A 14345-nucleotide genomic window follows, 5' to 3' on the forward strand; every position below is an offset into this window, starting at 1 on the left:
ATCACAAAAGTGAGTACACCCCTCACATTTCTGCAGATATTTAAGTATATCTTTTCATGGGACAACACTGACAAAATGACACTTTGACACAATGAAAAGTAGTCTGTGTGCAGCTTATATAACAGTGTAAATTTATTCTTCCCTCAAAATAACTCAATATACAGCCATTAATGTCTAAACCACCGGCAACAAAAGTGAGTACACCCCTAAGAGACTACACCCCTAAATGTCCAAATTGAGCACTGCTTGTCATTTTCCCTCCAAAATCTCATGTGACTCGTTAGTGTTACTAGGTCTCGGGTGTGCATAAGGAGCAGGTGTGTTCAATTTAGTAGTACAGCTCTCACACTCTCTCATACTGGTCACTGAAAGTTCCAACATGGCACCTCATGGCAAAGAACTCTCTGAGGATCTTAAAAGACGAATTGTTGCACTACATGAAGATGGCCAAGGCTACAAGAAGATTGCCAACACCCTGAAACTGAGCTGCAGCACAGTGGCCAAGATCATCCAGCGTTTTAAAAGAGCAGGGTCCACTCAGAACAGACCTCGCGTTGGTCGTCCAAAGAAGCTGAGTGCACGTGCTCAGCGTCACATCCAACTGCTGTCTTTGAAAGATAGGCGCAGGAGTGCTGTCAGCATTGCTGCAGAGATTGAAAAGGTTGGGGGTCAGCCTGTCAGTGCTCAGACCATACGCCGCACACTACATCAAATTGGTCTGCATGGCTGTCACCCCAAAAGGAAGCCTCTTCTGAAGTCTCTACACAAGAAAGCCCGCAAACAGTTTGCTGAAGACATGTCAACAAAGGACATGGATTACTGGAACCATGTCCTATGGTCTGATGAGACCAAGATTAATTTGTTTGGTTCAGATGGTCTCAAGCATGTGTGGCGGCAATCAGGTGAGGAGTACAAAGATAAGTGTGTCATGCCTACAGTCAAGCATGGTGGTGGGAATGCCATGGTCTGGGGCTGCATGAGTGCAGCAGGTGTTGGGGAGTTACATTTCATTGAGGGACACATGAACTCCAATATGTACTGTGAAATACTGAAGCAGAGCATGATCCCCTCCCTCCGGAAACTGGGTCGCAGGGCAGTGTTCCAGCATGATAATGACCCCAAACAGACCTCTAAGACGACCACTGCTTTATTGAAGAGGCTGAGGGTAAAGGTGATGGACTGGCCAAGCATGTCTCCAGACCTAAACCCAATAGAACATCTTTGGGGCATCCTCAAGCGGAAGGTGGAGGAGCGCAAAGTCTCGAATATCCGCCAGCTCCGTGATGTCGTCATGGAGGAGTGGAAAAGCATTCCAGTGGCAACCTGTGAAGCTCTGGTAAACTCCATGCCCAGGAGAGTTAAGGCAGTTCTGGGAAATAATGGTGGCCACACAAAATATTGACACTTCAGGAACTTTCACTAAGGGGTGTACTCACTTTTGTTGCCGGTGGTTTAGACATTAATGGCTGTATATTGAGTTATTTTGAGGGAAGAATAAATTTACACTGTTATATAAGCTGAACACAGACTACTTTTCATTGTGTCAAAGTGTCATTTTGTCAGTGTTGTCCCATGAAAAGATATACTTAAATATCTGCAGAAATGTGAGGGGTGTACTCACTTTTGTGATACACTGTATCTATCTATCTATCTATCTATCTATCTATCTATCTATCTGTCTGTCTGTCTGTCTGTCTGTCTGTCTGTCTGTCTGTCTGTCTGTCTGTCTGTCCATCTGTCCTTCTATCTATCTATCTATCTATCTATCTATCCATCCATCCATCCATCCATCCATCCATCCATCCATCCATCCATCTATCTAGTTATCTATCTGTCTGTCTGTCTGTCTGTCTGTCTATCTATCTCTGCCTGTCTGTGTGTCTGTGTGTCTATCTATCCATCCATCCATCCATCCATCCATCCATCTATCTAGTTATCTATCTGTCTGTCTGTCTGTCTGTCTGTCTGTCTATCTATCTCTGCCTGTCTATCTATCTATCTATCTATCTATCTATCTATCTATCTATCTATCTATCTATCTATCTATCTATCTATCTATCCATCTATCTATCTATCTGTGTCTGTCTGTCTGTCTGTCTATCTATCTATCTATCTATCTGTCTCCGTCCGTCCGTCCATCCATCTATCTGTCTGTCCGTGTCTATCTATCTATCTATCTATCTATCTATCTATCTATCTATCTCTCTCTCTCTCTCTCTCTCTCTCTCTCTCTCTCTCTCTCTCTCTCTCTCTCTCTGTCTCTGTCTGTCTGGCTCTCCATCTGTCCGTCTGGCTCTCCATCTGTCCGTCTGGCTCTCCATCTGTCCGTCTCCATCTAGCTAGATGTCTGTCTAACCAACTGTCTCTCTCCCATCCATCCAGCCATCCATTCATCCATCCATATATCATTAGCATCGGCCATTCAAGAGGTTTTAATCATAATCAAAGTCGCTTTTTTACTGTTTATATTTTGTAGATTTAAAGTTGACCATATTTATTCATTATTATTATTTATAACATAAAACTAGTTTCCCCTTTGGCAATTCATTCAATATTTGTTAAACATATTTATATAGAAATGCATAAAAATATGAATCCTTACTACAGAAGAAGTGTTCCACTAAATCCAGCAAACTGTGTGACGTGTCTGCTGAAGGTTCTATCAAACTCACTGAATATAAACAGTTTTCTTTTCTTAACAAACAAGGGATCCTAATTACTGACAGACAGGTGATGTGATGCCGGGAAGAAAAAATACCAAAACACCTGCAATCCCAGGAGCATTTCACTGCTTTGAAAGTGAAAATTAAACAAGCAGATAATTAAACCAAAGAAGTGGAAACACGAGCATTGTTTGGTTTGCAGGTTTTTAGGCATCAACACAAAGTGTCACTACACAGTTCTCATGGGTAATGCTAATAACCGCATCACAATATTCTCAAAACACTGATGAACTACACTAAAAAATAAAGGGCATTAATAATTTCATTTCACTTTCCTGTTTTCCGCTGGTTTGTGTTGGTCAGTCACAGAGCCCTCACCTCAAACATACCCAACCACATGTATGTAGATTCAAATCCTGGATTCCAGCCATAGTGGACTAGCATAATTAACCACAGCACCAAGAGCAATATTATAAATAAATTATATATATATATATATATATATATATATATATATATATATATATATATATATATATATATATATATATATATATATATATATACAGTGGGGGAAATAAGTATTTGATCCCCTGCTGATTTTGTAAGTTTACTCCCTTACAAAGACTTGAACAGTCTATAATTTTTATGGAAGGTTTATTTTAACAGAGAGAGACAGAATATCAACAAAAAATCCAGAAAAAAAACATTAAATAAAAGTTATAAATTAATTTGTATTTAATTAAGGGAAATAAGTATTTGATCCCCTACCAACCAGCAAGAATTCTGACCCCCACAGACCGGTTATGTGCCCATGAGGCACACAAATTAGTCCTGTCCCTGTATAAAAGACTCCTGTCACAGAATCAGTTTCTTCTGTTCAAATCTCTCGACCACCATGGGCAAGACCAAAGAGCTATCAAAGGACGTCAGGGACAAGATTGTAGACCTGCACAAGGCTGGAATGGGCTACAAGACCATCAGCAAGAAGCTTGGTGAGAAAGAGACCACTGTTGGTGTGATAATTCGAAAATGGAAGAAATACAAGATCACAGTCAATCACCCTCACTCTGGAGCTCCATGCAAGATCTCACCTGGTGGGGTAAGAATGATTCTGAGAAAGGTGAGGTCAGTCCAGAATTACACGGGAGGAGCTTGTCAATGATCTCAAGGGATATATACAGTATATATATATTTATACAATGAAACTCAGTATATAAAAAATGAAACTTGATATATATGAAATGAAAACTGATATACATAAAATGAAACTTGATATATATAAAATGAAAACTGATATATATAAAATGAAAACTGATATACATATATCAGTTTCATTTTATATATATCGGTTTTCATTCCATATATATCAGTGTTTGCTATATATTTCCTGTTTGGCTTGCCATAATATATATATATATATATATATATATATATATATATATATATATATATATATATATATATATATATATATATATATATATATATATATATATATATATATATATATATACATATATATATACACATACATATATATATACACATACATATACGTATATATATATATATTTTTTGTTTAGTTTATAAAGATTTTAACGTCATGTTTTACACACTTTGGTTACATTCATAACAGGACAGTCATGCAGTCATGGACAATTTTGTTTCTCCAATTCACCTCACTGGCATGTCTTTGGATTGTGGGAGGAAACTGGAGCTCCCGAAGGAAACCCCTGCAGACATGGGGAGAACATGCAACCACACAGAAAGGACCCGGACCGCCCCACCTGGGGATCAAGTCCAGGACCTTCTTGCTGTGAGGAGACAGTGCTAAAAAGCATTTAAATACATAAATGTCAACAACAACCAATAGTGGAAACCTGTCAATTTAACATGCACAGAACCAATTCCTGGACTGGATGTCAACACGATTTGCTATAATTTATCTTTAATTATTATTTACTTATTCATGTCCCAAATATCTGGTAATTCCACTTGTTCCTTAGTGAATGATAATACAATTCATATATAGTTAATAAAACTGGGTTAAAATCATTTTAATGTTGCACAAATGTTTCCCTAGTGTGTCATGTCTGCTCCATCATTTGTTTTGTCACATGACCCACAAACACATTCCACAGCAAGACTGCACTTACCCACAAACTCTGAGAGAAATACGACGAAGAAGGGTGTGACGAGGTCGTTGATGCCCTGCACGTAGCCACTGGCTGGGTGTCGGATCGCCCAGATGAACAGAATCCTCTCAAACACCTATGACACAGCAACACACAAAACAGTGAGTTTTCGCTACCGTGAAATACACAACGACTTAAAAGACTCCCGATTACAAGAGATCCAGTTGTGTAGTGTGAACTGTACAGCAACCCAACTACTCCGAAAGTCGTGTAGTGTGAACTTGGCATAAGTGTTTTGATGAGTGATTTAAGTTATGTTCATTTTTTGATTTACAGGCAAGCATCACTGAGGGCAGCTACATGAAACCAGTTATGGGACTGCAGGAGTGGAGGCAGACTGAAAAGCAGCATTGCGACTGCATTTGAATTACGTGCAGAGGTCTGATGATGGACATGGGATAACCTGATAGGAGGATGTTGCTGTATTCCAGCAGAACATGAATAACAGGTTAGATCAGCAGTGTGAGAAGGCTAGATCACTAAAATTGCTAAGCAATATTGTACCATTCAGATGCAAAAATAGACAAATTTGTGCCTTTTTTAAATCTCAAATCTGCCAGAGGGTAGTGTAGGGTAGTGTAGTAGGTTATACCCTGCATTTGCAAGTTCAGTGCAAAAGAGGTTAAAACATCTCTGAGCCAGCAAAATGGTAAATGCCAAACTACTGCTTCAGAGTAAGTGTCTCGATTTTACTCTATAGCTGCAGGATCTTCTCGCCACAGGATCCTGAGGTGAAGCATAGTCAGGGGCCTCGGAAGTGTGTCGCTTTCTCCTCTCCTTTCTTGAAAGTGGGACAGAGAAAATGCTCCGTATTTATAGTGTTGTTGTCCTGACTTGGACCCTTGCTCACAAACATCCTCTTTTATAAAATGCTACAGAAGTGGGGGATGCAGACTGGGGTGGTAGAACAGCCAAGTTACCAAGTGTCTCTCACATTGGCTAATAATCAATATAGGCGAGAGGAATGCCAGCTGTCCAGCCCAGGTAGCAGGGTTGATAGTTCAAATTAAATTCTATTCTAAGCGGCGGTTCCAAGCCCAGATAAAATAAGAAGGGCTGTGTCAGGATGGACATCCTGCGTAAAAATTGTGCCAGATCAGGTATGCAGACCAGAATGATCTGCTGTAGTGACCCCTATATGTGGGAGCAGCGGAAAAGAAAAAAGTCTGAGTCTGAGCTCATGTAAACAAAAACAAACAAAAAAACAGCACTTTAGTGGCAGCTTAAAAAGAGACAGTGCCATTTTTAAGTGCCTGAAAGCCACTACAAATATAAAAGCGTACTAAATTAAAAGCATGTATTATTTTTATTCATACGCAGTTCTTTCTTACATTACCTTAGAAAGAAATGCATTTTATAAAAGCTTAGACTAAACAAGGCATTGTCTGCCCTTGTCGGTCCATCGTTGCTGAGTGGATTGAAGTCTCAGAGGACTAAGATATCAAAGATACAGCCACAGCGCCCCCTGTTGTTCGATTCTTAGCACTGCTTAAAAAAAACCCTATCAATCTGTAATCATAACTGACAATACACTTAAACACTAGGGCTGTAGAAGCAAACTTGTGAAAGATCCTCTTCAAATCCTCTGATCATTTTATTTGTGATGATGTTACATTCGAAAATCAGATGCTGCTTTAACTAAGATCTCCCAAAATCTGTGAATAATAAAGTTTACAGCCAATTATACAGTATGTCCTCCATGAATCGGCATATATCTGTTTTGGTTATTAACCCACTATGCTGCCAAGCTAGATAAAAAAAAAACCTATAAAACTATTTTAAAACAATAAATGAAACGATTTGTGGTGATTCATTAAACCAGGGTTTTTTTTTACTGTTTTTAAGCGACCCACATTTTGCCCATGATTTTTTCCGTGACCCAGGCAACACAAACAATGCATCAAAAGAAACACAAAACATACATAACATCATGACCACCTTCCTAATATTGTGTTGGTCACCCTTTTGCTGGCCAAACAGCCCTGACCCGTCGAGGCATGGACTCCACTAGACCCCTAAAGGTGTGCTGTGGTATCTGGCACCAAGATGTTAGCAGCAGATACTTTAACTCCTGTAAGTTGCGAGGTGGGGCCTCCATGGATCGGATCGTTGTTTGTCCAGCACATCCCACAGATGCTCAATTAGATATAGATCTGGAGAATTTGGAGGCCAAGTCAACACCTCAAACTCGTTGTTGTGCTCCTCAATCCATTCCTGAAGCATTTATGATTTGTGGCAGGGCGCATTATCCTGCTGAAAGAGGCCACAGCCATCAGGGAAAACCGTTTCCATGGAAGGGTGTACATGGTCTGCAACAATGCTTAGGTAGGTGTAGTGCTGGACAATAATTCGATATCGATATATATCGCGATAGAAAATGTTTCAATAACGGTGATATGATTTTTAAACAAATTCGATCGATATGCATACATCAGTGCGTGATGACGTGCGCCACAGGCACGAAGCCAGTGCTCAGCGTTACCGCTCTGATTACACTACGCTACAACACGGTGGATATTAGAGGTAAAATAAGTTCAACAGCTGTGAGTGAACGAGCATCCACAGTTAAAAAAGAAGCAGTAGAAATAGTTGATAAGAGAGGAAAGACTAGACTCTTTTTTTCTGTATTCTTTAAGCACAACATCTGCTGCAGCAAATTCTGGTATTCTTTATCCTGGTCGAGAACTTTTGTTCGAAAATGTTTACATACAAATAATAATCAGTCCATGTTGTGGATTAAAGTTAGTTAAGACCAGAGGTGGAAAGTAACGAATTACATTTACTCGCGTTACTGTTATTGATAAAGCAATAAGCCACGAGAGGCCGTGCATTACTGTGATTTTAGCACGGGGATGACGTTTTTGGCACGACGCAAAGTGGAGTGCCTAAAACTTCTTTCCCCGTGCTAAAATCGTAACAGTAACGTACGGTCTCGAGTGGCTTATTGCTTTTATAAAACGGCGGTCAACATAAAATATAATAAATACAACAATGTTTAATTCATAAATGTATTTATTGTGTATAAACTTACAATAAAGCATTCTTCCGCGACGCAAGGTAATCCGATTAACAGTGTTGCTAGGCAACGTGAGGGCGAAAATAACATTAACTTTCTCTATTCAGTGGCGTATTAATATGGAATGATGTGAGGTGGTCCTAGGTGTGCGTTTATCGGGGATTTTACAACGGCTTCGAACGCGGCTCAGCCAATCAGATTTTAGGACCGGAACTATCCGTTTTATAAGTGTACTTTTTTGTTTTTTGTGTGCTTTTACTTTTTAAAGTAGATTTCACAGCCTGTAATTTTACCTTTACTTAAGTATGTTTTGTATTAAGAATTGTAATTCGCTACATTTTAAATAAGATCCGTTTCTGAGTAAAATAATAAACGCTAAAGAAATCGCGTCTGGGAAACTAATGCAGTGAATTCTGCGACGGGGAGTCTGATCTTTTGTCTCGGTTCTTTTTAAAGAGCCATATATATACATAACGACTCCCAGAAGCGTGAATCGATTCCTTTATTTAAGTTTAAAGGGCCGTTCAATAGATTCAAATAATTCTACGACACATCACTAGTGGTTATACAGTTTTATGGGACTAAAATGACATTACACACCCCTAAATGTTTTAAATGTTGTATCAACATGTTTCTTCTATTATATTTCAATTAAAAACAACTATTGTGAGATTTATAGCCACTTGTCCTGTTAGCATTACACAGAAGAGACCCCCCCTGCTGTTAATAAAGTAACTAAGTAACGTTTACTCTGAGTACTTTTTAAATGAGTTACCTTTTACTTGAGTAGATTTTTAGACTAGTAACTTTACTCGTACTTAAGTAAAAATTCATTAAAGTAATAGTACTTTTACTTGAGTACAATATTTTAGTATTCTTTCCACCTCTGGTTAAGATGTATGTTAATATATTATATTATATATTGTCAAAGCTTATGTTTATTTGAGAATGATGTTGTGTTTTTGTCTGTATACAAATGCTGAATACAAGTAAAAGGTGAAAGCTAATTTATTTGTATTATTATTATTTCTAAAATATTATGTAGTTGTAAAGGGTGAGATTTCATAGACTTTGCAAATACATTTTTCAGAGGTTCGCAGGTACAGCCTTTCAATGTTGGTGTTCCTGGCAGTTTTTCTGACATTTGTGTTATTCATATCGATATCGGAATTATATCGTATCGACCGAAATTAGGAGTTATATCATGATATACATTTTTGCCATATCGTCCAGCCCTAGGTAGGTGGTACGTGACAAAGTAACATTCACATGGATGGCATTTCCCAAAGCATCACACTGCCTCCACCGGCTTGCCTTCTTCCCAGTGGTCAAAATGTTACGCCTGGTGTATACATAAGCTTGTTAGACATCCTATTTCAAAGCTATTAATAAATAATGGCCTCTATCTTATTAAGATATAATAGGTATTGTAAAAGAAATTTGGTGTCATTTGAAATTTGTGCCTATAAAGTTAAAAAAGGAATGAGGCTTGGATGACAAAAACACCAAATGTGTTTATTTAAAGGGGTGTCCACATACTTTTTGTCTATGGATGTTTTTGTTAAGACTGCACAATTAATACAATTTTATTAATTGTTATCCCAGTGTTAAAATCACAACTACTATAATTATTTAACCAGTTTAAAAAAACAATTGTTTAACACTTCACATCACAACCCAATTTTTTTTTAAATCACTATTTTAAATATAGTTCACAAATGAAATATAACCAATTATTATTATTACAATTATTATTATTATTATTATTGTTAGCAGTAGTGGTAGTAGTTTCCATTTTATTTTCATATTTTAAGACCACTTTATCCAGGTCAAAATCACGGCCTGACTTTTGGTAGATCACATTCTTACTAGGATACTGATTAGGCATGACATACCCCATTGTAATGCCAACCTCAAAATAAGAGAGCCACTACTGATAACTCCATAAAGTTACATACAACTATTAAAATTCAAACCATGACAAGCTAATTAGCTGATGACTGTGTATTTAATAAAGCTTTTCAGCAAATTTGATGATATGTAAAGCAGAAAAAATAGACTAAGAATAGACAAAAATAAAATTAAGGTTGTGCCACACTGGTGCATGTAAAATTATCAAGTGTTTTTTATTTTACTGCTTTACAAATGCATGCTGTTAGATCATTGATACAGATATTGATCATTTTTAAAAGAGGCCAAACTCTGCTGAGATTCTATAATGATAATAGCTGGAGCAGTATTACAGCATAATAATGCATGACTTCTCCTTGTGTCATAGCAACTTGCCTCCTACATTCAAATTAGCATTTCATTAGATTTTCTGTCATTTACACAGGAACAGTTTTTTTGTTTAGAAATCCTTACTGTAAGACTCTGGTCTTGATTGATGGGAAAATATATATATATATACAGTGGGGGAAATAAGTATTTGATCCCCTGCTGATTTTGTAAGTTTACCCCCTTACAAAGACTTGAACAGTCTATAATTTTTATGGAAGGTTTATTTTAACAGAGAGAGACAGAATATCAACAAAAAACATTAAATAAAAGTTATAAATTAATTTGTATTTAATTAAGGGAAATAAGTATTTGATCCCCTACCAACCAGCAAGAATTCTGACCCCCACAGACCGGTTATGTGCCCATGAGGCACACAAATTAGTCCTGTCCCTGTATAAAAGACTCCTGTCACAGAATCAGTTTCTTCCATTCAAATCCCTCGACCACCATGTGCAAGACCAAAGAGCTATCAAAGGACGTCAGGGACAAGATTGTAGACCTGCACAAGGCTGGAATGGGCTACAAGACCATCAGCAAGAAGCTTGGTGAGAAAGAGACCACTGTTGGTGCGATAATTCGAAAATGGAAGAAATACAAGATCACAGTCAATCACCCTCACTCTGGAGCTCCATGCAAGATCTCACCTGGTGGGGTAAGAATGATTCTGAGAAAGGTGAGGTCAGTCCAGAATTACACGGGAGGAGCTTGTCAATGATCTCAAGGGAGCTGGGAGCACAGTCACCAAGAAAACCATTAGTAACACACTTCGCCGTAATGGATTGAGATCCTGCAGTGCCCGCAAAGTCCCTCTGCTCAAGAAGGCTCATGTACAGGCCCGTCTGAAGTTTGCCAATGAACACCTGAATGATTCAGAGAAAGCTTGGGAGAATGTGATATTGTCAGATGAGACCAAAATTGAGCTCTTTGGCATCAACTCCACTCGCTGTGTTTGGAGGCAGAGAAATGCCCGGTGGGGATGGTGTTCTTGGGGTCATATCCAGCATTTCTCTGCTCCCAGCTCCCTTGAGATCATTGACAAGCTCCTCCCATGTAATTCTGGACTGACCTCACCTTTCTCAGAATCATTCTTACCCCACCAGGTGAGATCTTGCATGGAGCTCCAGAGCGAGGGTGATTGACTGTGATCTTGTATTTCTTCCATTTTCGAATGATCGCACCAACAGTGGTCTCTTTCTCACCAAGCTTCTTGCTGATGGTCTTGTAGCCATTCCAGCCTTGTGCAGGTCTACAATCTTGTCCCTGACGTCCTTTGATAGCTCTTTGGTCTTGCCCATGGTGGTCGAGAGATTTGAACGGAAGAAACTGATTCTGTGACAGGAGTCTTTTATACAGGGACAGGACTAATTTGTGTGCCTCATGGGCACATAACCGGTCTGTGGGGGTCAGAATTCTTGCTGGTTGGTAGGGGATCAAATACTTATTTCCCTTAATTAAATACAAATTAATTTATAACTTTTATTTAATGTTAATAATGTTAATAATGTTTAATTTTTGTTGATATTCTGTCTCTCTCTGTTAAAATAAACCTTCCATAAAAATTATAGACTGTTCAAGTCTTTGTAAGGGGGTAAACTTACAAAATCAGCAGGGGACCAAATACTTATTTCCCCCACTGTATATACACCGACCAGACATAATATTATAACCACGGACAGGTGAAGTGAATGACATTGATTATCTCTTCATCAGGGCACCTGTTAGTGGGTGGGATATATTAGGCAGCAAGTGAACATTTAATCCTCAAAGTTGATGTGTGATGTATTTGAGCGAGTTTGACAAGGACCAAATTGTGATGGCTAGACGACTCGGTCAGAGCATCTCCAAAACTGCAGCTCTTGTGGGGTGTTTCCCAAGTGGTCAGTATCTATCAAAAGTGGTCCAAGGAAGGAACAGTGGTAAACTGGCGACAGGGTCAAGGCTCATTGATGCACGTGGGGAGCGAAGGCTGGCCCGTGTGGTCGGATCCAACAGACGAGCTACTGTAGCTCAAATTGCTGAATAACTTAATGCTGGTTCTGATAGAAAGGTGTCAGAATACACAGTGCATCAGAGTTTGTTGTGTATGGAGCTGCATAGCGGCAGACTAGTCAGGGTGACCATGTTAAATGTTAAAATCTAATGATTAATCAGTAAAGCCATCAGCAAATAAACAAAGCAGGCAAATCAAGCAAAGAAATAAAACGAGGACTCACCTCCTGTACAAGCGCCTGTTGAAACAGTGGGATCAGTGGGTTTGTCCTGGGAATATCAATGTGGATCTGGAAGAGGAAAAATAAAGAACGTTTTTGCCAACACACTCCCAGTTTAGTGAGCCAAAAACATGAGCAATGATGAGAAAATTGTTGGTGGCGATCAATAAAAAGCCTAAATGAGCTAAACTGAGTTACATGTCTGAGCTCGTATATTAAGCTGGGAAATCAATCAAACCTGGACAGAACTGTATCGATCGCTCTTTATAACGATCTTAGTCCACACAGAGACATCCACTGCCCACATAAACAAACCATTCCAACATGGATCAGACAGAAACCCCTCAAATACACCCCCTTCCCAGTTTTTCACCTCCTGTCTATCATTCCTGTTGATGTTGATGCAACCTTATTTCTTGTGCACCAGAAATCCAACAGGGTCCAATCCAAGACAGACTAAACTATTTAAACTAAATAGTTCAATATTCTGTGTACAACCACAAAAAGTTGGGACACTAAAAAGAATGTTAAGAATGTTAAATCTTAATTTAACTGACAAATTACAAAGGAAAGATTTCCAATGTTTGTATACACCGATCAGCCATAACATTAAAACCACCTCCTTGTTTCTACACTTACTGTCCTTTATCAGCTCCATGCTTTGTTAGCCCCCTTTCACCCTGTTCTTCAATGGTCAGGACCCCCACAGGACCACTACAGAGTAGGTATTATTTGGGTGGTGGATCATTCTCAGCACTGCAGTGACACTGACATGGTGGTGGTGAATTAGTGTGTGTTGTGCTGGTATGAGTGGATAAGACACAGCAATGCTGATGGAGTTTTTAAACACCTCGTTGTCACTGCTGGACTGAGAATAGTCCACCAATCAAAAACTTCCAGCCAACAGCGCCCCGTAGGCAGCGTCCTGTGACCACTGATGAAGGTCTCTAAGATGACCAACTCAAACAGCAGCAATAGATGAGCGATCGTCTCTGACTTTACTTCTACAAGGTGGACCAACTAGGTAGGAGTGTCTAATAGAGTGGACAGTGAGTGGACACGGTATTTAAAAACCAGTGATAGCTTAGTGGTTAAGGTACTGGACTAGTAAACAGAAGGTTGCCGGTTCAAGCCCCGCCACCACCAAGTTGCCACTGTTGGGTCCCTGAGCCTGACCCTGAGCCCTTAACCCTCAATTGCTCATTGTGTAAGTCGCTTTGGATAAAAGCGTCTGCTAAATGATGAAAACGTAAATGTAAAATGTAAAAACTCCAGCATCGCTGCTGTGTCTGATCCACTCATACCAGCACAACACACACTAACACACCACCACCATGTCAGTGTCACTGCAGTGCTGAGAATGATCCACCACCCAAATAATTCCTACTCTGTGGTGGTCCTGTGGGGGTCCTGACCATTGAAGAAGAGCATGAAAGCAGGCTTAAAAAAGCATGCAGAGAAACAGATGGACTACAAACAGTAATTGTAGAACTACAAAGCACTCCTATATGGTAAAATAGACAGTGAGTGTAGAAACAAGGAGGTGGTTTTAATGTTATGGCTGATCGGTGTAAGAAATTTATATTGCAATACCTGCAACACACTCAAAAAAGTGGTATAGTGGCATAGAGGGACAGTGGTAGCCTAGTGGGTAGAGCTTTGGGTTTGAATCCTAGCTCTGCCATGCAACCACTATTGGGCCCTTGAGCAAGGTCCCTAACCTTTTCGGCTCCAGGGGCATACAATGGCTGACCCTGCGCTCTGACCCCAGCTTCCCAACAAGCTGGAATATGCAAATTCTATTCTATGTTTTCCACTCTATTACATCATCTCTACTATTCTTTTTTTCCCCAAAGGTTGTCACAACAGACATGGTCCTCATTCCAGAATTGACACAGTTTTATCCTGGAAGCCCTTCTCACAACCCACATATTTTTATCTGGGCCTGGGACCAGCACTGAGAGCGCACTGACAAGTG

The 14345-nt window shown here is 39.4% G+C and overlaps 1 protein-coding gene across 3 annotated transcripts in view; it reads right to left on the bottom strand.

Annotated features, from left to right (window-relative positions):
* The window catches only part of tbc1d22b (TBC1 domain family, member 22B), a 97749-nt gene that overhangs the window by 39369 nt on the left and 44035 nt on the right, over nucleotides 1–14345 (bottom strand). For all 3 annotated transcript variants that reach the window (XM_062998510.1, XM_062998509.1, XM_062998511.1), the window contains 2 exons: nucleotides 12371–12436; nucleotides 4823–4937 (listed from right to left, as the gene is read on the bottom strand). In XM_062998510.1, coding sequence (XP_062854580.1) covers nucleotides 4823–4937; nucleotides 12371–12436 — 181 coding nt within the window. The remainder of the gene's footprint in view (nucleotides 1–4822; nucleotides 4938–12370; nucleotides 12437–14345) is intronic.

This window comes from Trichomycterus rosablanca, chromosome 7, assembly GCF_030014385.1.
Source record: "Trichomycterus rosablanca isolate fTriRos1 chromosome 7, fTriRos1.hap1, whole genome shotgun sequence".
Classification (NCBI taxonomy): Eukaryota; Metazoa; Chordata; class Actinopteri; order Siluriformes; family Trichomycteridae; genus Trichomycterus; species Trichomycterus rosablanca.